Below are 23210 nucleotides of genomic sequence, written 5' to 3'. Positions count from 1 at the left end.
TACTAGCAGTACCTATTCGTGTTATACTAGTAGTATCTCCTTCGGCAAATACCATCACTATTGACCAAGACAAAACACAACATAAATGCAAACGCACACGGCACATACAACTGATGAACACCTTCTGAAAAGCTATTGATGGATACGTCATCTACTATTAAAAAAATAATTAACTGTAAATATAAATACTCGAATACTCGTGTCGAGCTTAGGGCCTGTTTAGCACTCCAACGGTTGAAGCAGATGGATTCACTGGTTCAACCAAAAATTCCTAACCAATGGAGCTCACTTCCCATCTTGTACAAATTTTGGTACTAGCCTGTACAACAAAAGCTGATCCGTGACAAGATAGCGACACGATCGTGCGGTCAGCTAGCAGTAGAAAACATGTTCAGAACCTAGTACACTATACATAAACTATAATTATCGTACTCCCTCCGTCCCATTTTCAGTGTCGCTATTATTTTACGTTTCCAACTTTAATTATCTGTTTTATTTAAATTTTTTTTAAAAAAAGTTCAAAACATAAGACACGTATAAAGTACTATTCATATTTTATCATCTCATAACAACAAAAATACTAATTATAAATTTTTTTCAAATAAAATGAGCGATCAAAGTTGGATACAGAAACTTATATTTGCACTTAAAATAGGACGGAGGGATTACCTACTACACATTGGTGAACATTTGTACCACACATATGTGAGCGTGTTCACGAGAAAGTTTGTGTACGCCGCTGACTTTGGTGTGCCAACGTGACAGCATCCATCCCCGTACCTGAAACCCTGTTCCTGGTCAGAGTCAGCCGCCGATTGACGGTCTCTGCACCACGTGGACGACGTGCGCCGTCGACGTCGTACGCGACACCCCCCTCGACGGCGACACGGCCACCCACAACCACCTCCACCACCGTAGTCCGTAGTCATCATCATGCCGTCACATACGCGGCCACGCCGCCGTGTGGCGCCTTTCCCCTCGCGGCGAGAGCGGCCGGGCGCCCGGGCCGGCACGTTTGCTGTGCGCGCGCGGGCACCGCCACGGCGCACCCGAAACCGAAAGCAACCCACGCCTCGCCACGGTTTCGTCGATAAAATTAATTCTGTTTATTTTCCAAACAAAAAATTTTTCACCCCGTCATATCGAATGTTTAAACACATATATAAATAAAGTAATTAGATATGAAAAAAAACTGCTTCCTCCGTTTCACAATGTAAGACTTTCTAGCATTGCTCACATTTATATAGATACTACTACCTCCGTCCCATAAAAAATGAATTTCTAGCTTTAAACCTTTGTCCCATAAAAATTGTATTTCTACTAATGTGGGACCCAATAAACTGATTGCATTTCCTTGTAATCTTCTTTCCTTCCATCTTATTTCTAACCCATTGTCATGACATTCCTTTTAATCAAGTTTATATATGGAATGTGTGCATGTACTGTGTTCATTAAATAGGGATATTTTAGTCATTTGCCTATCCGAATAATATGTCCTTAATTCTCTAGAAATTCAATTTTTATGGGACGGAGGTAGTAATGAATCTGTATATGAATGTATTATATATATAGATTCATTAGCATCTATATGAATGTGGGCAATACTAGAAATTCTTACATTGTGAAACGAAGGAAGTAATTACACATATTGTGTGTAAATTGTGAGACAAATCTTTTAAACCTAATTGCGCCATGATTTGATAATGTGGTACTACCGTAAACATTTACTAACGACTGATTAATTAGGCTTAATAAATTCATCTCGTAGTTTCCAGACGGAATCTATAAATTGTTTTGTTATTAGTCTACGTTTAATACTTCAAATGTGTGTTTGTATATCCGATGTGGTACGCCAAAAATTTTCGTTTGCGAACTAAACATGCCCTTAGGCTATTTCCCCAACTTTCTTTTTTTTGCGCATGCTTTTCAAACTACTAAACATTGTGTTTTTTTTAAAAAAAATTCTATACAAAAGTTGCTTTAAAAATCGTATTAATCCATTTTTTAGAAAAAACAAATACTTAATTAATCATGTGTTAATGAGTAGCTCCGATTTACGTGCGGGAGGTATTGGTTCCCAACATCAAAGAACAAACACGACCTTAAATCCAAATACTATACTTTCATATAAATATAAGTATAATTTATATATAAATTTTAATATAATTCTAAGCAGTTAGATTTACTTCAAGTTTTATACAAACGGGGAAGAAAAAAAACTAACACGTAAGGGGATTTGGTCCTCCGAACTTCACTTCGCGAAAGGTTACATACAAATTATGTACTCCCTGTCTAGATACACGGTGCTTCTAATTCTCTCTCATATTGCTATATTTTTAAAACTAATAAGAACTTTATAATAACATTATAATTATATTATAGTAGTATTTTTTTTTAAAATTATGGATATAGAGAGTCCCATAGAGAGTCCGACTTGTTTCTCTCTCTTTTTGGGCAAGTCGCAATCATTGCCTTGTCCCGCACCCCACCCCCACCCCAACCCCGCAAGCAAATAAAGGAGGAAAACCCGCTCTTCCGCCGCCGCCGCCGCCGCCGCAGAGTCCCTCTTCCGCCGCCGCCGTCGCCGGAGCCCTAACCCTAGGGCGGAGGGATGGCGCGGGGGTTCCGCGGCGTCCGGGACGACCTCACCGAGCTAGGCCGCCACATCCTCGACATCGCCTGCTTCCTCCACCCGCTCCTCGGCCCCGCCCACCTCACCGTCGACTCCCCGCCCGCCACCCCCACCCACCGCCACCACCACCACCGCCGCTCCCCTTCCCCGCGCCCCGCCACGCCGCCCTCCCCCTCCATCCTCGCCGGCATCCTCGCCGACCTCGCCGAGATCGGCGGCTCCTTCACCGGTGGCTTCGCCCGCCGCGCCGCCCTCCCCGAACCTGCCTTCTCCTCCGCCTCCGCCTCCGCTTCCGCCACCACCGCGGAGTCCCCGCGCGCCGCTTCCTCCACGGCCTCCTCTCCTTCCCCTTCCCCTGCTGCCGCTGCCGCTGCTGATGTCGCTGATGACGTCGTCGGGGCGGCGCAGGCCCTTGCGGCGCGGCCCGAGGCGTGGATTGACTTCCCCGTGCTCGCGCTCGATGAGAGTAATGCTCGATTATCTATATACTTATGCTTGTTGCTAATTATGCATCCATCACGCACTGATTGCACCCCTGGTTTCGTGGTAGATGTGTTGGAAGTCGAGATGAGTGTAAAAAGTTGCTGATTCGGGATATATATTGGATTTCATGCTTGTGATTCTAGTGAAATTATGAGGCAAAAGTACTTCTCTTAGGAATTCATCTAGGATTATCTGAGGTTAGTATAAAGTTATGGTGTGGGGAATTATTGGGCCAAATTGAAAGAAATCAATTGCTCTACTCATCGAAGAGCATTCATTGCCATTATTAGAAAGTACAGAGTGTGGCAAGGCAAAAGAAATTATTTGAGTTGCTCAAATTCATAGCTAGGCAAAGAATAAACTAGATGCTTCATTATGGATTTGATGAATGGTTTAATGATAATAGCTATAACAGGGACAATCCAAATATAGGCAGCAGGTATTACTTAATAAATGTTTGTGTGGAAATACTGAGAGGTAAACATATCTTGTTTGTGCCGTGCTTTTTGCTGGTTCAGTTTCTAGCCATTGTTGCATTCACTTCTTAGGATCACTGAAGTTTTACAGAACCATACTGTAACTTTTGAAGATTTCAATTATGCTTTTGGAATCAGGATGTCTTTGAGTTGTTTTACTGAGCTCATCTTAGGAGAATCATTTGTGGCTGTTATTTAGCTCTGCGATATAAGTCTGTCTAAATGCCATACTTATTTACTGATTTTGCAATTCACAGATTCTATAATCTCCGATATCCAAAGGGATCATATGGAAGCCATTGAAAAACTTGTACCTGACTTAGCATCTCTGAGAGCTAGGCTCTGCCCTTCTTACATGGATATTGATGTATTCTGGAAGATCTACTTTACGCTGCTTGAGTCGAACCTTACTGAACATACTTCAGAGGTAAGTCTAGTAATTTATGCTTTTTTAGAAGTATACGCTACCTCTTATATTGTTTTATGTACCTGTGGTGTGACTTATTTTTTGTTGTATGCATTCCGAGTTTCCGATATTATATAATCTTGTGTGAATCACAATGGTTGCACCATTGCACCACATCGTGAATTAGAAAGTGAACATTTTCTAGCAGGATAGTCTTGTCTGAATCGCAATGGTTACACACACCATTGCACCAATGGTCTTGTCTCAATCATACTAGGAGTCTAGGACTTAAACTTGGGAACCATGGTATTATTGAGAAACCATACAATGCTAGCAGGATAGTTGATGCATGCTGAGAGCCTGAGACAATTTCTTCCGTAAACAGGCAACAGCTCAGAGATGTGGACCAGACATTAGTGTCATTTCAATTTAGTTCTGGATTTCTAATCTTGGTAGTCAATTCAGATACAATGGGAACAGATAGAAACTTGGATATAATCAGGGAATGCATTTTTTTCTTCGTGTTACTGCTTTCTTCACATGGTCTTAACATAAATGAGCATCATCTCCAATTGACAAGCAGCACATAATTGAGCTGGATTCTATAAAATTCTTGGGTGTTATTGTTGAAACATGATCATTGAAATTAGGTGGAATACTAGAGTATGAATTCGCTTTAGAATCTACATATCTCAGACTTGCGAATATGTTAGTGTTAAGCTGCACAAATCAATAAATCATGCACACTTTCACCGGTTGGTTGTAGGCATCAGGACACATCTGTATCTCACTATCTTGTATGAAATATAGCTTGTGTAATTGTGTTAGTTTTAAGCATCCCCTGGAGGCTTTCTACTCATCTTACAGTGAGGTGCTCCATTTGGATATAGTAACTATGATTTGGGTGTTAAGCGCAAAAGCAATATGCTGAGCTTTGTTTTGCAGATATGGTACTATTTTGCTTATTTATCGTGACCACCTGTACTTGCAGGTAGATGAGAATGTACCAGGTTCTGTTCATCACGTCAATGAGATAGAGTCTGATTCTGCGCCTAATGTTTGTGAAATTGAAAGTGTGAAAAGCACTCAAGAGGGTTATCAATCGCCAGATGATCGTGTGTTGATAAAAACAAGATCCAATCAAAGCATTGACCAATGGGTGTTTGCAAAGTCAAAATCTGAGCAAAGCATGGATCAGTGGTCCGAAATACCTTCGGATGTGGAATCTTCTAGAGATGGTAGAAGATACATTAGCGGTGAGGAGCTTAGCGACGCTGACAGTGCCCATATTGTTGTCATGGACAAATACATGGATTCACTTCTGTCAGATCGGAGGAGCCTCCACTATGCTAGCTCCTCAGTCCGGCGGGATTCAGTAAGAAGAAAACCTGCATCTTCTACTGACTATAGCCACCGGCCTCCACAACCAACTCCACCTGCTTCACTATCCAAGAAGGAATCATGGGATGTCATTGAGGATTCAGAGTTTGAGATACTTGACAGTTAATAACAGAGATCTCTGGGATCTCTCTGGCTATTTATCCTTTTTATTATTTTTCTCTCTATTCCCTTACCCTTCACCTGCTTGTAAATGACGACCTTCAGGTGGTGTCAGTGTTCGTGGGAAAATTTCTCTACCATTATATTATTACAGTGTGCATATCACTATGTAAGTTGGGTATATCCCCTCATTCCATATGGTGTAACATAAAGAAAACTGTGATGGATCACCTGCCAAGGGTGAGACTATGGGTAAGTCTCCCACTGTACAAAATTCTGTGTCACATGTGGCTTCTATGCTGGGTTTCCGGAAGTTCTGTGCAGAATGCAGGGAATGCTAGGCCTCCTTCTGACTGCATGAATTTTGTATAACTTTTTTTTCATCAGGATCGATTCGATTTAATTTCTACAAACCTTGAAAAAGGAATTCATGTCCACTGAAGGAGGCCTTAAAACTTTGCACCTAATGCCAGAATCCACTGAAAAGGTTACTGTGCATGGTAGCCTCATAATAACCGTTCGGTTTTGTAAACCCTAGGCTAGATTGGACGCGGTTAGAATGCCCTGCGGCAGCTGCCTCGCCGTTGCTGGCTTCTTGTTCTTCGTCGTCCGGCAGCTGCATTTGGGCGTGAAACGCTGTGTTCTTCGCTGTCTGGATTCAGTGGTGGAGCTAGAAAAATTTTTGAGCCCGAACTAAGCTTCACTATAACTATTATTTACTATGGAAATTTCATCATCAATTTATTTATGTAAAATTTGCTACAGGACACTTAAAAAACGTATAATTAGTTATATGACATCACAAAGATGTGAATTGTCTATAGGACATTGCAAAAGAGTGATAATTAGCTATTAAACACCGAAGATATTATTTTATTATTTCCGAACAACATGAAGAGAGAAACAATCAAAAAAGACTAAATTGCCCTATGTGGGCCAAGGATATCAGTCTCTCATCTATTTTCATGACCTCTTCCTCCCAACGAGACGCATCGCGCACAGTGCGGCGCCGACGCCATCCTTCTCCGCCGCTCCGGCGGGCTCGTACGTGAACGAGGCCTGGGCGTCGATGGCCCTGACGACGCCGACCGCGCACAGCAGCACAAGCAGCGCAATGTCGTAGCAGGCGCACGCCTTGCCATCACGCAGCGCCGCTCCAGCTCCTGCCGCGCCGCGCTCTCCGCCCGCGTCGTCGCCGCTCTCGCCGCCATCACCGCGGACACCCGCATCGTGCCCGCTCTGCCGCGCCGCGCCCTCGCCGCCGCTGCGGCAGCCCGATGTCGACTGTCGAGGACTAGAATGTGGAGCCGCAGGAGGAGGCGGCGGTGTCCAATAAGGCCGCGACCAGCGGCTTGGCTGGTTCAAGAGCACGCAGCGCAGCGGCGCCGCAGCAACCGGCGAGGATGACGACGCCAACGCGAGGTGGCAGCTGCTGCATCAACGTGCGGTGGTGCTACTTCATGGGCTCGTATCAGTACGTGCTCGCCGACGACAACCTGCAGTGGAGCCTGGGCGATGGCATTCACTGGTCTCCGTCCCCTCTCTGCCTCTCTGCCTGGCCCAGGAGAAGATTTGAGGAAGCAAGCGAGCAGTGCGTGCATGCGTGAGGAGAGAGCGGCCAGGCTCAGCAGGGCTTCTCGCCGTGGCCGCCGGAGCCGACACCCGAGGCGGCAACTGCTGCTGCGAGGCCTGCTGCTCCGGGCGGAATCTAATGCGCTTGCGCCGCCGCCGCACCAGACGGCGGCTTCTTGATGGCGTGCGACTCCAGCACAAGAAAAACGACGCGGGGGCATTCGGTACTTTCAACGCTTTTTCTCTCTTCATTTCCATCGAAAATAATAAAATAATATCTCCGGTATCTAGTAGCTAATTACCACTCTTTTGTGGTGTCCTATAGCCAATTCACATTTTTGAGGTGTTCCACAGCTAATTACACATTTTTTAAGTGTCATATAGCAAATTTTGCCATTTATTTAAGAATATTAAAATTTAATGGAGTTTTCACATGCGAGCCCAAACGGTTGCCTGCAGAGATGGCAACGGGTATGGACCCGACGGGTTTCCAGTCCCCGTACCCTCACCCATTGAAACTAAATCTGCCCACTACAAAACCCACACCCGCTCGCGGGTGAGAAATTTCCCCATACCCGCACCCGCACGGGTGATAGGTACCCACACTCGTTGCAACAATTTTAATTGTGCACAACAATAACTCAATAAGGTTAGCTGCAGTGATATGTACACACTAGAATTGAAAATCTAAGGCTCAAACAAACCATACAGGATACATACAGCCTGCCAGGCTGCCACATTGCAAAATCAACAGCAAGCCATGCAACCACATTGCAAAATCAACAATTATAATAAGATGATAATTCAAATAATGCATAACCTATTAACCAAGCTCCAGGCATGCAACATCATTCCAAGCTCAAAGCATGCAGCAATATCATCATTCCAGCAAGTTTAATGACAACAAATCAACACATCAACCTACTGGTCCACATCAGTCTAAAGCTCTAGAGTTCAACTCTTCAAGTGTTCACATACAGTGACACATACAAAATCATTACAACGAAAATGGCATAAGTAGTTCAATTCTTGCAGCCTCCTAGGATTTCCTCCAACAACATTCAAGTGTTCACACACAGTGAACATACGAAATCATTACAACCAAAATGACATAAGTAGTTCAATTCTTGCAGCCTCTCTAGGATTTCCTCCATCAACATCAATTCAATTCTTGAAAGCAAAATACATCCATCCTCTTCTAGTCTCAATTCTCAAATAGTAAGTTCCTACATAAGTAGTTCAGTACACAAAATATAAGTCAAATTAGGGAGCAATTTATTTTTGGCTGTTACATAAGAGTGACACAAGTGAAATGACAGAGAAAGTTTTAGAGAGGAGTAAGCAATAACCTGAAGACCCTCTTGTATGTCTTGAAGACAAGACCAAAAGGAAGCTTGCTCTTTGTCCTTCTCATCAACTGCAAAACACAGAATTATAAAAGTAAATAATTTGTTTGTAGTTAGAAGGAAATTAACTAATTGCATAACAGCAAGTGCAAATTAACCTTTGTACTTGTTTCGAAGCCAATCCTGTTGGCACATTAGAGCTTCTAACAACTTAGAAGTGAGCCGACTACGATGCTCACTAAGAACTCTCCCATTAGTGCTAAAAGCTGATTCTGAAGCAACTGTGCTAACATGAATTGTAAATATATCCCTTGCTATCCTCCTCAAAACAGGGAACCGAGTTCCAGCCACCTTCCACCAATCTAAAACATTGAAATTCTTTGTGCGACTGTCCACCAAATCCTCATCCAAGTAACGGTCTAGCTCACTTCCTATAGGTCTTTTGGTTGCAGCACGGGCACTAAGGCTGGAGAAATACCCGCCTTTGCCTTGGGAACCTTGTGGACTGGATCGGGGACGACTACACCGGAAAGGGGTTCCGTTACTTCGGTGATAGGAGGCAGCGGCGGAAGTGTCGCAGGAGACGCCGGCTTAACTCCTTTACCAGTGTTGTCTTGTGTACCCACCGGATCTGACGGTGGATGGTCAGTGGAGGTGGCGTCCCTTCGGACATCGTGGGGGTTAGTTGATGCGAGGCAAGGGAATTAGATATATAGCTGCAATGCAACAGTTAAGAACAAAGGGGAAGAGGATCACCAGCCGTCGTCGTTGCCGGAGCCTGCTGCCATGCTATGCTGGTGTGGGGATGGGAACAGGAACGACCGATTGGAATTTGGAGGGGACGAATGGAACAGACGATGCGGGAAAAAAATGTGGCGCCTCACGGTCACGGCCCCAGCCGGATCCAGCGACCTACTACCTCACTGCACCTGCGGCGGCGCTCCTGCCGAGAGCTGACCGAGCGTTCGTGCCCCAGGCGGCGACCGACGCGGTGGCTGTCCCGCCCCCAGGAGGCGGCGTCCCTCCCCAGGCGGCTACTGCCCGCACAGCGGCGCCCCTACTAGTCCGCCCTCAGCGCCCCCCCTCCCACGCTGGCGGCTGCCCGCACGGTGGCGCCCCTGCTCCACCGGCGCGACCGAGACCGGCTGGTGGGCGGCGGCAGGTGCTGCGGTCGTGCGCGCCTATGGGGTGTCGACGTGTCGTGCCGTCGTGTGCGTGCTCCCGTGCGCGGTGGCGCGCCGTGTGCATCCGTGCGGTGCGGCAGTGGCTTCGCCGCTTGGGTGATGGGGGCCGGCGGCTAAACGGCAGCAGGAGGGAGAGGAGAGGAGGAGAAGGGGAATAGGGTTTAGAGGAGTGAGGAAAAGAGTATTTATACCTAGGGTTTTGATGGTTGTGGGCCTTGGGCCATTTGCTTATTGGGCTAGGCCTACGGGTATTTTCAACCCACGGGTTAATGGGTTCAGGTGACAGGAGAACGTACCCACACCCGTATCCGATGGGTGAAGGTTTTGCCCGTTGATGTACCCACGGGTATGATGTTTGGAACGTATATACACCCTAATAGAGTAGAAACCCAACGGGTTTCGGGTCGCGGGGCCCCGTTGCCATCTCTAGTTGCCTGGGCTAGCCGGGTGGTGGCTCCACCCCTGGAAGTTGCGCCGCCAGTCTCGAAGCTCCAGTCACGAGTCTCGAGACGCAACGAACGTTGAGAGAGAGACTGAGTTGGGCCGGGCCAGGAGCGGGAGAGGGGACCACAACTTAATTACACATTCCCACGTCATCGGTTTTTACTGAAAACACCTCACGGCCCGTTTGGTTGGAGGGAGTTTTTAGGAGGGATTGGGAGTTTAGAGGGATGAAGCTATTAAGTGTTTTGTTTGATTGGGAGACATGTGAATTTTGGTGGGATGGGGCAGGTAATTGGGAGGGAATTCCTTCTTTACTTTGACTAAGCAAATCTCAGCCATCTGTTTTTATTAATGACCTAATCTCCAACTAAACTCCCTGTCAATTACCATCACCTCTACCAAACAAGATACTGGGATTAAAAATCAAATTCCCATCTTAATCTCATCATCAATTTCTTCGTGTAAACTCCTAATCCCTTTCCCTCAAGTTACCAAACAAGCCGTCAAAACTACCTATGCGTTAAAAACATATTACTTTATCAAAAGTTAATTGGAAAAAAACATATTTTTGTTGAAATTCGATGTAAATGGATGATGCTAATCCATATGCCTCACAGCTTGACGATGGATTCACTTATTTGAATTTCAAGTGTAATAGTGGACAATATGGACCACATAAATAGGTAGGTGGTGGTGACACCTTTGAGATATTTGAAAGAAGTGTTTGTAAATAAATTGGTAAAAACACACACAAACACTAAAAACGGCGTGTACTAGGTAATTAAATGTGAAGATGTGAATGTTATATTACATTCAAAATCGATATGTGCTCCATCCATCCCATAATATAAGGGATTTTGTTGGGATGTGATCCAGGTAATTAAATGTGAAGATGTGAATGTTAGATTATATTCAAAATCGATATGTACTCTCTCTATCTCATAATATAAGAGATTTTGTTGGAATGTGATCCTAGTACTACGAATCACAACAAAATCCTTATATTATGGGACGGAGGAAATATATATAAAAATATACTCCCTCCATTTAAAAAAAGCCAACTTAGAAAGAAATATGACCCCTCCTAATACAATGAATCTAAACATTATGTCTAGATTCATTTTATTAGAAGAGGCGGGATAAGCCATCTTAGGTTGTTTTTTTTGGATGGAGTGAATATTTTATAAAATTTAATCATAAAGGGAGAGATGAGCTGAAGCATTGACCGAAACAACTCTTCCAATATTTGATCAAAGCCTGAATCGTGCTCGGATGAACGGGTAGAGTGACCAAGTATATGCAAGAGCTATAATAGATTTACACTTAAAAGAGAAGAAAAAAACAGTAATTTTGTCACATATTTTGTTCCAATCTTGTGAAGTCTCAGTCATGAGCATAGACGAAACTGTTGGGCATCAGAGGTCGCAAACTCCATCGCGTCCCGAGCCAAAATATGCAACTCCGACCTGCCAGGCAAAGGCCGGTACAGGGCCACCTCGTCGGCGGCGAGCTTGAACGCCTCCGAGCCTCCGAGGGCTCGGGGCCTAAAAAAAAAAATTCATGCAACTGAAGGAGGCCCTAAAACTTTTTGCAAATAATGCCAGAATTAATCAAGGGCTTACAAATTCGCTTGAATTTCATCAAAATCATTGGAGCTCCCTCAGACTGCTAGGTTTACGTAGAATTTTGAAATTTCGAGCTCCCTTGAACCTATTGCTTTGTGCCAAATTTCAAAAGATAGTTTCACTTCCACCGCCTTACATTTCATTGCTTGCTTCTTCTCTCCACGCCGTGTTCGTCCCTCTCCGGCGAGCGGAGCGCGCTCCCCCTGGACCCCACGAGGACTTGATCCTCTCCGGCTCCGGCTGCGCCGCCGACGCCGCCGCCGCCGCGATCGCACTCTTTGCCTTGGCGAGCTTGGCCCTCATCGCCTCCACCGCCGTCTCCATCTCGGCGAGCTCGTCCTTCACCTCGGCCAGCTCCTCCCGCGGCGTGGCCGCCTCCGCCGCGCCGGCGTCGCGCTCCCTCGCCCTCGCCTTCTCCTCCAGCTCCAGCGCGTAGCCCAGCGAGAACGCCACGTGGTTCGCCGCCTGCGCGCCATTGACGCAATCGATCAAACAGGTCAGCTACAGACCTCGCGCGCGTGCACGACGCACGCGAGAGCGAGAGACAAGCTAACCTGGAGCATGGCCACGTAGCTCGCCGCGACGACGTCGGCCGGCTTGGACGCCGCGAACGCGCGCTCCCGTCGCGCCGTGACGGCGCCCTGCAGCAGCTGCCTCGCCGCCTTCCAGCCACCCTCGTGTCCGTCGTCGTCGTCGTCCAGCTTCTTGAAGCCCGGTGGCGGTAGGCAAGCCGGGTACAGCGCCGGCCACCCGCCGCCGCCGCCGCCGTGCCCGGATGGTCCCTCCACTGCAATGGCGTCGTCGTCCACCATCTTCCTCTTCTTCTTCCTCGATGACGACGGTGCGCACGCCGGTCCGTCCAAATCAGGCTCGCTCTTCACATCCACCTCCTCTGCGGCCGCCGCCATGGGTGCCTTATGCGGCCGCGGTTCCCTCATCATGGCATTGACAGACGCGTACGCCCGTTCGGATTTGAGAGTTCGCGGCGGCGGCGGCGGCGCGATGATGTTCTTGGCAGCGGCGATGGAGTTGTACGTTGTGAGATCAATCAACGAGCTACCGCGAGCAAGAAGTAGCTTGGTCGCCATGTCCTTCTCAGCGGTGGTGAGCACCGGAGGGAAGTTGGCGTGCTTGCGAGGCTTCCCCCACCTCACGGGGCACGGCCATGGCGCCGGCGACGAGACGAGGATGAACTGCTCCTTCCACCACGGGTTCATCGTCACGTTGCTCAGGCGGGTGAAGAGCGAGCCGGTGGAGGCGGAGCCTCTGGCGCGGAAGGAGTACCAAGCCCCGGGCGGGCACCCGATCGCCGTGAAGAAGTGCCGGAACACGGTCAGCGGCGGCGGCGGCGGCGGCGCCACGCCGGCGCGGCGGCAGAGCGCGGCGAAGCCGGCGAGGAGGCGCCACGCGTTGGGCGTGAGCTGGCTCGGCGCGAGCCCGAAGTGGGCGAGCACCGCGGCGAAGAACGGTTGCAGCGGTAGCCGCATCAGCCTTTCTTCCTCCATCGCCGCGACGTACACGAACGCCGCACCCGGCGGCGGCGGCGCGCACGCCGGGAGGTCGCCGGCGAGGAGCGCGGTGAAGCCGCGCGGGATGGAGCACCTCCCGGTGATGTCTCTCAGCGCGTCCGCCGTGCGCAGCCACGACGTTGTCTTCTCAGCCACGGTCAAAGCGCGCGCGCGGCCGCCGCCGCCGCCGGTGCTGGGCGAGCGGGCGCGGCCGAGGCGCGCGGCGGCCGGCGGCGACCACGACGACGAGGAGCGTGGAGAGGATGGCATGGCGAGCTGTGGTTGGGCTTCGCGAGGAAATACCAACCAACAGCGCGTACTACGTGCTGTGGTTGAGTGTCGCGCTTTGCACTTAATTTATGGGATTGAAATCCTTTGCCTATATTGAATCCACACGTGTCAATGATAAAGTCACATGATTTTAAAGACAGAGGATACTTATCCTAATTTATGGGGAACATTCCTACATCTCTCGTAATATATCATTTCATTCATTTAAACACCATTCGTTTGTATATAAAAAATCTTATTGAATTTAGTAAAAATTATACAATACATATACCACTTCATAAAATCTCAAGTCTTAATTCAAACCCATATTGAAAAATAATAATTAAAAAAGGACAAATCAATTGTTTGGTATTACTCAAACCTAAATTTCCTCCAATTCTTTTTAAAAAATATGTAGGTCAATTTTGAAATTGATTTTGGTGGAGTGATTAGTATTATTATGTTGTACATTATCAATTTTTAAAAGTAATTTTACAGCCAGTTGCACCAAATTTAAAAGAAAAATGCGTGCGATGAAACATTCGCCTTAAGGGATTACAATCAATCCATTTCCCAATTTATACACGGGAGATTGTTTTTTCAATCTCTTGAAGAGATATTTCCTTGTGTACATTAACATATTAAATAAATATAAATAATGATAAAAAAATGGGAAAAAAACTCTCTCTAGTTTCGCAACATAGGCCACAACCATAGATAATATAAGAGAATAACTATATAAAAACATTCAAATATAACTCTAATATAATTGAAGTGTAATTATATTGTAAATATAATTACAATGTTACTCCTATGTAACAACAAGCGGCGCTCGGTTTCAAACTCACAGTGAGAGTATGATTCCCTAGCCCCACATGCGAAGAAAATGTCTTTCTCCCCTCGAAGCACATCTAATGGCTAAAAAATTAAAAGCTTCCCCTACCCGTTTTCTTTCATTAGCAGCTTAATCATTCGAGGAGGAAAAGAATGAAGGTGGTGTGTCCAAGGGCCATGGTGGTGCGACAATCAACTCCATCGCCACATCTTGTAGCTTGGAGAGATGAACCGCGAGGGATGCCGCCATCACTGCTTCGTTGACCCGAGTTTATCCCAAATCTTCGCCTCATAGACTTGGCTAAGACCAGTGGGTTGAACCGTGGTTCATAATTGCTCTCACTCTCACATTTCCACATCTGTCTCTTAATTTTTTTTTGTTAGGCTTGCTTGAGCTGTGGTTCGTAAATGCTCTTACTTTCACACTTTCATATTTGTTTCATATTTCCACATTTGTCGACTCTCCATTTCTTTAATTTACCTCTCCAGTTTCCTTCCCCATCATGAACCCAACACAACATTTGCACCAAAATGTGACTGCCCCCTGCAGCTACTCTGTTACCGTGCAACAAAACTACTGGAGACGTGTTAGTTGTCACGTTCATCCTTTCCCTACCATCCACGACAAAAAAAAAAAAAAACAGCTAAAGAGCAACGAAAGATAACATGGTTAGTATTTTCAGTTTGTAAACAGAGTTTACAGAACTCATTCCCCCCCTTCCAATTCCTTTTCACCAATTGCTCAGCACAGGGGAGTCTACCTCTCCCAACTAGATACAAAAAATGTTTTATCTTTAGAGGAATTCTATCTTTCCAAACTGCCCTCATTTCAATATCCCTAATACCCTTAAAAGTTAAAATTATGTACATTGATTTTGTGGTGAACACCTCTTTTTTAGTATGAGGCCAATAAACCTTGTCTTTATCAGTCCCCAACTGAGATTCCCCAATTATCTCTACAAGCTCCCCAACCTCTCTACCCCTTTGTTCATCTAAATTTCTTCTAAACTCCAAGCTCCATTCTCCTTCTACCACCATATCCTTGACAGTAGCATTTTGATCATGACTAATTTCAAATAGATAACTTTCAAAGGTACATTATCACACCAAACATCCTTCCAAAAACTCACATCTCTCCCACTGTGCACTTCTTTTGTGACCAGCCTAGAAAGCCACTCTTTGCATTTCAACAAACCCATCCAAAATTGAGAGCCACCACTCCCATTCCTTGTGAAAAAAATTACAATTCCTCAAATATTTCCTTCTCAGTACCTCCAAGCAAACATCAGGTGCTCCACTTTCCAATTTCATAACCCATTTACTGAGCAAGCAAAGATTCATTGCTCTAGTATCCAAAAAACCCATTCCCCCAAACTCTTTGGGCTTGCACGGAGCATCCCATCTTATCATATGATATTTCTTTTTTCCCCAACCCCCTGCCAGTAAAAGTTCCCCCTAATTGTGTCCTTTTTTTTGTGAAACCCCTCAAGCAAAAGGTAGAAAACCATAGCATACATGGGTGCACTAGACAAATATGAGTTAATCTTGATCCCCCTGCCGCCATAAGTCAAGTGGCAGCTCTTCCAAGACTGAAGTCTCTTCTCAACTTTCTGAAAGATTGGAGATAGGTCTCTCATCCCAATTCTGTCAACCCCCATAGGCAAACCCAAGTATGTGAAAGGCATCTTACCAATCTTACAATTCAGCATATTAGCAATTCTTAATCCCTCACTATCCTCCACCCCTATGACATATACATCACTTTTCTGATAATTAATCTTCATCCCTGACATCTCTTCATAGCAGAATAATAAGAACTTAAGGGCAAGGATGTTCTCATCAGAATTCTTAATGAATAGGATTGTATCATCAGCGTATTGAAGGTGAGTCAAACCCCCATCCACTAAGTTTGGAACCAGACCTTCAAGGACTCCCCATTCTTTGGCTTTATCCAAAATGGCAGCCAAGGCATCACCCACAAGATTGAAAAGGATAGGAGACAAGTGGTCTCCTTGCCTCAAACCCCTGTAAGTTTTGAAAAAATGTCCCTGTTTACTATTAATGTTAATACTCACTCTCCCATCTTCAGTTATATTTTTTATCCATCCCACCATTATGGAGTCAAAATTCGTTTTCTCCATGACCTCATACAAAAAATCCCATTTTACCCTGTCATAAGCCTTCTCAAAGTCAATTTTGAGGATAATCCCAGTATCCCTTTTTATTTTCAACTCATACATCACCTCATGTAAAATAAAACAACCTTCTAAAATATTCCTTCTAGGTATAAAGGCAGTTTGAGACCAACTAATCACTTTGTTTGCCACTTCAATCATCCTAAAAGTCACATTTTGTAGATAGATGGGTCTATACTGTTTGATTGTGTTTGCATCGCTGATTTTTGGCAAAGGAGAAATCACCCCATAATTGATCATATCTATATCCAGCTCACCCATGTGTAAGTCATCTAACATCTCTTTAACTAAAACCCTTATATGAGGCCACATTTGTTTATAAAAACCCACAGGCAACCCATCAGGGCTAGAAGCTGTATTGTTTTTCATAGTCTTCATCACTTTGTCCACTTCATTTGAAGAGAAGGGTCTAACCATCTAAACTTTTTCCTTCTCAGTCAGTCTCAACTTATCTTGCCAGATTTCAGGACTTAGATGAACTTCCCTGCTTTCTTCTTTTCCAAGCAACCCCTTATAATATGCATGTGTTGTTTAATTTGTGAGAGCTTTGTGATATTAACATCCCCTTAAGAGAAGATATGGCTTTTCCTTTACCTTCCATTTGCAGGGCTTATAGAAAAAGGTTGTATTAGCATCTCCTTGTAAAATCAAGTTTCCCCTCCTCTTCTCTGCCACTCTTCTCTGCCACCAGATCTCCTCCTGAATGTAAATATTTTCCATCTCCTTTTCCATCTCATATCTGATTTTCCATTCACTGTCAAAAAGTCCACTGTCATATGTCTTGTTATCCAGCTCTACCAAAGCATTTTTCAATTCCTTCTTAGCACTGTTTAGATTAGCACTCCATCCCCTCAGTCATCTCCTCAAACAAGTGAGCAAAACATGCCAATAATCTAAAACCCGCTCTGCACTCTATAACCCTCAGCCATCTCCTCAAACAAGTGAGCAGAATAATCCAAAACCCCATCTGCACCCTATAAGGCCAATTAGATAGTATCTGCTCTTTAAAATCTGTTGTAGAAACCAACCCATTTCAAATCTAAATACATTACCCCTACTCTCTCTTCATCCCTCGTAGTGAGGCGGCGGGTTTGGTAGCGAGTTCGTCCGTGCGCAAGTTTCGCTTCGTTCTATGCTCAAGACAGCGAAGAAACTGTGTGCGAAGGTGGAGAAGCATCACAAGAAAAAAACAACCGAGGTTAAGAACTGTGGATGTTGGTGCTGCCCGTCTACTCGAGTTTACCAGCACTGTTCGCGGGAGAATGTTTGATAGAAGTCACTCCATGTGTGTTGTCTTATCTAATCCCCGCTTTCTTGATTGCCTCAACATCAGGCAAGTTTGGTTAATTTAGTTAATTTGTTTATGATTGTGGGAGATGTTGAGAATGATAGATGATTTGTGTCAGGATTCCTTCTTGTTATTTGTGGTTTTGAGATGTTTTTGCTTTGCTCGAATTTTTCTTCACTCTTTTTGTGAATGAGATGGGCTGAAATGAATGAACTATGTTGAACAAGACTTTATAGTACTATGCTTAAAATGATTCACGAATATATTTTGGTTGGGTGCTTCAAATTTTAACTAGTAGGGGTTGTTTTGATGCTTTTTCAGGTTGCCAAACCTTTAGTACCTAAGATGTGGCATGCCATAAATATGGGTTAGGATACGGGAAAACATGTATCCGCCCATATGTTCCGTATTATAAAATATGTATGAAAAATTATTATTGATTCACCTAAAAATATGATAAAAAATATGATAAAAGATTGGTTAATAACTATTTTACATACTCACATGTAATATTGTATAATTTTTTCTTGATGTATCTCTTTTAATACTTCAATTACTTTATTATATTTAATATCTATGAATTAGATATACAAATAGATATCCGTTCTCGAATCCGATTGGAAGGAAATAATATGGGATAAGATACAGGATGAGATATATTATCTAACACTACCTGTATCCGGGCGGGTGGCGCCGGAGCGCGACGCTCCATGCCGCGCTCGTACCCCTCCAGCGCGTGCGCCGCGAGCTCCCGCCTGTGCTCGTCGGAGCGCAGGTACTCCTGCACCGCCGCCGCCTTCGCCGCCGCGAGCTCGCGCAGCGCCTTCTCCTCGAGCTCCTTCCGCACGGCGTCCGCCTCCGCGGCGGCGTCGCGCTCCCGCGCACGCAGCTTCTCCTCCAGCTCCAGCGCGTAGCCGAACGAGAACGACGCGTAGTTCGCCGCCTGCGCCAAACAACGACGACATGAATGAAGGCAAGTGCACGCGACGATTCTTGAGCGGTTCGCGTCAATGGCGGCCGCGGCGGAGGCGTACCTGAAGCAGTGTCAGGTAGCTCGACGCGACGACGTCGGAGGGCTTCGCCGCCGGGAACCGGCGCTCCCGTGACGGCGTGACGATGGCCTGGAGCAGCTGCCGCGCGGCCTTCCAGTCGGCCGAGTCGCCGTCGTGCTTGTCGGGCACGTGCGCCGCGAAGCCCGGCGGCGGGGAACACATGCCGGAAGCCGACCACGACCACGAGCCGCCATGCGGAGCAGGCGGCGTCGGCGTCGGCGACGGCGGCGGGTTATTCTCCTCTGCTTCAAACCCCCTCTTCTTCCCGGACAACGGCGACCACCACGGCATGTCGCTCTCCGGCTCGGTCTTCACCTTCTGTGCGTTGAACTCGCCGGAGAAAGGAAACTTACCTTTAGCACGAGCAGGACGAGGAGGCGGCGGCTGCGGTGGTGCGGCGCCGGCGAGGTTGGAGGAGAACACCGCGGCGAGGTTGCTCTCGCAGAGATACGTCCTCAGATCAACCGCGGCGCCGCCATGCAAGTGCAGAAGCTTTCCCGCCAATTCCATCTCCTCGCCGCTGAGCACCGGCTCGGCGGTAGAGCTCTTGGACGGCGGCGGCCCGCCCCATCGCACTTGGCACGGCCATGGCGACGGCGACGACACGAAGAAGAAGCCTCCCTTCCACCCTTTGAGCTTGGGCAACCCCGTGAAGAGCACCCCGTCGGCGCCGGCGCCGCGCTTGCCCCGGAAGTGGTACCAGCCGTTCAGCTTGGACAAGAACAGCCTGAAGAAGCGCCGGAACACGGCGAGCGACGGCGGCGCGGCGGCGTGGTGGGAGAGCAGGAGGAACCCCGCCACGACGCGCCACCCGTTGGGCGTGATCTGGCTCGGCGCGACGCCGAGATGGCGGAGAAGCTCGCAGGCAAAGGGGTGCAGCGGGAGGCGCATCCCGGCCTCCAGCGCCCGCGCGTACACGCACGCGGCGCCCGGCGGCGGCGCCGAGCACGCGCGCAGGTCGCCGGCGGGGCGCGCGGCGAACTCCGCCAGGACACCGTACTTCTTGCAGACGGCGTCGACCGCTTCCTGCGTGCGCAGAGACGAGGCGATGTGGTCGGCGACGGACCTCGGGAACGGGGAGTCGGCGGCGGCGGCGTCTGCGCGGCGGTGGTCGGGGTCGGTGGAGCGAGAGCGGAAGGCGTCGGCGTCGATGATCTCAACGGAGGACGACGGGGAGGAAGAGGAGGAATGCATCGTGTTTTGTGCGAGTTTTCTCAGTCCATCCAGCAACGGGGCATTCACTCCTGTATCCCTGTCAAAAATTTTCACATCATATCAAAATATTTAGACATTCATGAAGTATAAATATTTAGACATTCATGGAGTATTAAATATAAACGAAAAAATAACTGATTACATAGATTGCGTGTAAATTGTAAGACGAATCTTTTAAACCTAATTACTCTATGATTTAATAATATAATGCTATAGTAAACATTTACTAATAACAGATTAATTAGGTTTAATAAATTCATCTCACAGTTTATAGGCAAAATCTATAATTTATTTTATTATAACCATATTTAATATTTTAAATATATGTCCGTATAACCAATACAACGCGACAAAATTTTTCACCCTGCTCTAAACACAGCCGCAACCCCTGGAAACGAACATTATGCGGACCATCTCCGCTACTCCACCTGTAGAACTCGCTTTTCACATTAACCTCTCCTACTGTTTCTCCTCCTCCCTCTCGAACGGCAACGCACTCACATTTGGACCAAAATGGCAAAAGACCATCGCCCCCCTGCAACAAAAAAGGTCGAGACGTGTCAGTTGCCACGTTCCCCGTTCCCTCCCTCCAGCACACACTAGATGGACCTGCACAAAGAGGCCTCTCACAGTACAGCGTTCCCCTATCTCATTCCACGTAGGATGAAGAGCCGGATCCAAGTTTCTGTATTCCCATAGTGCAAATAGCCTCATGAGTGACTTACTTTTTTGTTTCAGCCCCTGTAACTTTCCATGTCAGCTCTCATATGTTTATAAATTTGCAAAGGAGTCCAAATTTTACAGTAACCACCCTAAAATCGAGAGAAAAATATAAATCTCCACCCATACTACTATACCCAAATCCCCCAACTACTTCCTCACAGTCACGCCGGCTCTCTCAACCCTTCTCCCTCCGCCGGCGCCGGCTCCCCTCCTCCCTCCGCCGGCGCCGGCTCTCCTCTCCTTCGGCGAAGGACGGCGACGAACTCGGCGACGCGGGTGGGAGCGCGGGGCGGGAGACGGCGACGAGTTCGGCGGCGGTGGCGCGAGATCTCGCCAGCCCCTCCACTTCTGGCTGGCGACGAGGGCGCGGAGGGCTGCAGCGGCGCGAGGGCTCACCAGCCCCTCCACCCCCGGCAGTGGCTCGACGACGGATTCGGCGCGGAGCGGAGCGCAGGGACGGCGACGATGTCCTTGATCTCATCTCCACGGCGCGGGAGCGGAGGACGGCGACGAACTCGGCGACACGGAGCAGAGCGCGGGGACGACGACGAGGTCGGCGACGCGGGGCGGGAGACAGCGACGAGGTCGGCGGCACAGGAGCGGGAGATGGCGACAATGTCGACGGCGCGGAAGCGGGTGACGGCGACGAGCTCGGCGAACCGGAGCGGGGGACGGCGACGAGTTCGGCGGCGAGCTTGGCACCGCGGATCTGGCAAGCTGCTCATTCCTTTCCGCCCGCTCCTCCCTCGCCATCGCCGCGAACCAACCTGCCCTGCCGCTTTTTCCCATCCTTCGGTTTCTCCCCTTCCTCGTCGGCACTCGGCAGCATCGCCGGTGACTCCAAGCCCGCTCGATTGTTGGCATGGTGGTGAGAGTTGGCGGGGAAGAAGAGTAGAATGGGGAAGATTTGGGAGTAGCAGAGAGAGGGGACCGTTTGCTTTTTGCTTTTTTGGGCATGAGCAACTCGCACCCTAGCTAGGAGGCGTAAACCTCGCGAGGGCACGGGACCCACCTCCTTTTCTCCTCCATGTCAACGAAGCAAAGCGCCACATCATTGCACTGTGAAAGGCCTAAGGGCATCCACAATGTGAGACACTCCTAGAGTGTCCTCACTAACTGAGGACACTCTAGGGGAACTCAACTTGCAATGGAGGGTATCCCTAGATGGGCTCCTCAAAATATAAGGCAACTGGATGAAGACACTCAAACCCACAATGAGTGTCCCAACCAAAAAGCCCATATTTGGTATTTTCCTATACTACCCTTCCTCTATCCTCCAGCCCACCGACGACATTTTTCCCCCACCGCACCGATGCTTCTCTTCTCTCTCTCTCATGTGCGCATCGCCAATCACTCCCCTCTCTCGCGCGCGTCGCCGTCCCCTCCATCCTCGCCCTCCCCAGCCACCGCCATTGCCTCCCTCCTCGCCCTCCCCAGCTGTCGCCGCGCCGACAGCCTGCGCCCTCCCCAGCCACCGGCGCGCCGCCGACAGCTTGCGCCAGATCTGGTCGCCGCCGCCGCGCGAGGAAGCCCTCCGCCCGTCGCCGGCTGGTGGCCGACGGCTGCCGCGACGCGCGGTGGCCGGATCTGGTCGTCGCCGTCGCCTCTCTCCTCTCTCTCTATCTTGAGCCACCCGTCGTCACCTCTCCTTCTCTCTCGCCGAGCGCGGTGGCGGACGGCGAGCGGCGCGGGGCCGGGCGCGGTGGCCGATGGCGAGCGGCGCGGGGTCGTCGCCGAGCAGTCTCCATCGCGGGGTCGTCGCCGGTCGTTGTCGTCGCCAACTCCGTCTCCTCCCCACCGCCATGGGCCTCCCAGTCCCAGCGAAGAGGCCAAGGGTGAAAGGGGAAAAATCAGGTGCGGGAGCCGTGTCCTCAAGCCACGACGTCGCCCAACGCGTCCCCTAGCTCCATGGCTCAACGAAAAGCGACCGAGGAGTGGAGGGAGACGCGCCCCTCTGCTGGGGGACGGCAAACGGACGGAGCGGCGACGGCCGTGAGCAGGGACACGCTTAGGGGTACCCATTGTGGATGGCCTAAGAAATTTCTCATCAGAGCAGGTACAATAGCATCTATTAGCCGGCTGTAAATATATTTTAATAAGACAAAAGATAAGAGAGAAGAGCAGTGGGCTATAGATCTGTAGCCAGCTACAGCGTGGACTCCAAGACACAGTGTGTGTATGATAGGTGGGACCATATATTAATAGTATAGTAAGCAGTTATTATATGAATTGTCTATAAATGAATTGGAGCTAGTAGTGAGCTATACTATAAGTATTAAACTTGCTCTCATTATTATACATGTCGCGAATGTTGCACAACGTCAAGAATTCAAGACTCCACCACATGGTTGTCTGAACTCTGAAAATCTCACAATTTTTATCGCTTCATTTACTCAACCATGTAACGTAGTACAAAATTCAGACACAAGATGATTCGCTACAGATTTCTTTCCTATG

At 48.1% G+C, this 23210-nt stretch overlaps 3 protein-coding genes and 1 long non-coding RNA gene across 5 annotated transcripts; 1 reads left to right on the top strand and 3 right to left on the bottom strand.

Moving 5' to 3' along the window:
* The first annotated feature begins 2498 nt into the window (after window positions 1-2498).
* LOC4340281 (uncharacterized) lies at window positions 2499-5781 on the top strand. Its single transcript, XM_015785650.3, has 3 exons — window positions 2499-3098; window positions 3849-4018; window positions 4989-5781. The coding sequence occupies exons 1-3, from the start codon at window positions 2612-2614 to the stop codon at window positions 5502-5504; spliced, it is 1173 nt and encodes a 390-aa protein (XP_015641136.1). The 5' UTR covers window positions 2499-2611; the 3' UTR covers window positions 5505-5781.
* A 2139-nt stretch (window positions 5782-7920) lies between these two features.
* LOC136356966 (uncharacterized) lies at window positions 7921-9746 on the bottom strand. Of its 2 annotated transcripts, none has more exons than XR_010742072.1 (4): window positions 9172-9746; window positions 8574-9046; window positions 8419-8486; window positions 7921-8295 (listed from the first exon to the last, which is right to left on the bottom strand). It is a non-coding gene; the product is annotated as an uncharacterized lncRNA (long non-coding RNA). The 2 variants fall into 2 exon arrangements; XR_010742071.1 differs by having other exon boundaries at window positions 8574-9078; window positions 9172-9743.
* Window positions 9747-11637: 1891 nt separating this feature from the next.
* LOC112939313 (uncharacterized) lies at window positions 11638-13446 on the bottom strand. Its single transcript, XM_026026222.2, has 2 exons — window positions 12223-13446; window positions 11638-12133 (listed from the first exon to the last, which is right to left on the bottom strand). The coding sequence occupies exons 1-2, from the start codon at window positions 13444-13446 to the stop codon at window positions 11801-11803; spliced, it is 1557 nt and encodes a 518-aa protein (XP_025882007.1). The 3' UTR covers window positions 11638-11800.
* A 4891-nt stretch (window positions 13447-18337) lies between these two features.
* LOC4340280 (uncharacterized) lies at window positions 18338-20237 on the bottom strand. The gene is made up of 2 exons (XM_026026221.2): window positions 18798-20237; window positions 18338-18706 (listed from the first exon to the last, which is right to left on the bottom strand). Exons 1-2 carry the CDS (start codon window positions 20007-20009, stop codon window positions 18338-18340), a joined length of 1581 nt encoding a protein of 526 aa, XP_025882006.1. The 5' UTR covers window positions 20010-20237.
* Between the last annotated feature and the right edge of the window lie 2973 nt (window positions 20238-23210).

Source organism: Oryza sativa, chromosome 6, assembly GCF_034140825.1.
Source record: "Oryza sativa Japonica Group chromosome 6, ASM3414082v1".
Taxonomy (NCBI): Eukaryota; Viridiplantae; Streptophyta; class Magnoliopsida; order Poales; family Poaceae; genus Oryza; species Oryza sativa.
The sequence above is the reverse complement of the archived record's forward strand: the minus strand, read 5'-3'. Positions and strand labels throughout refer to the sequence as shown.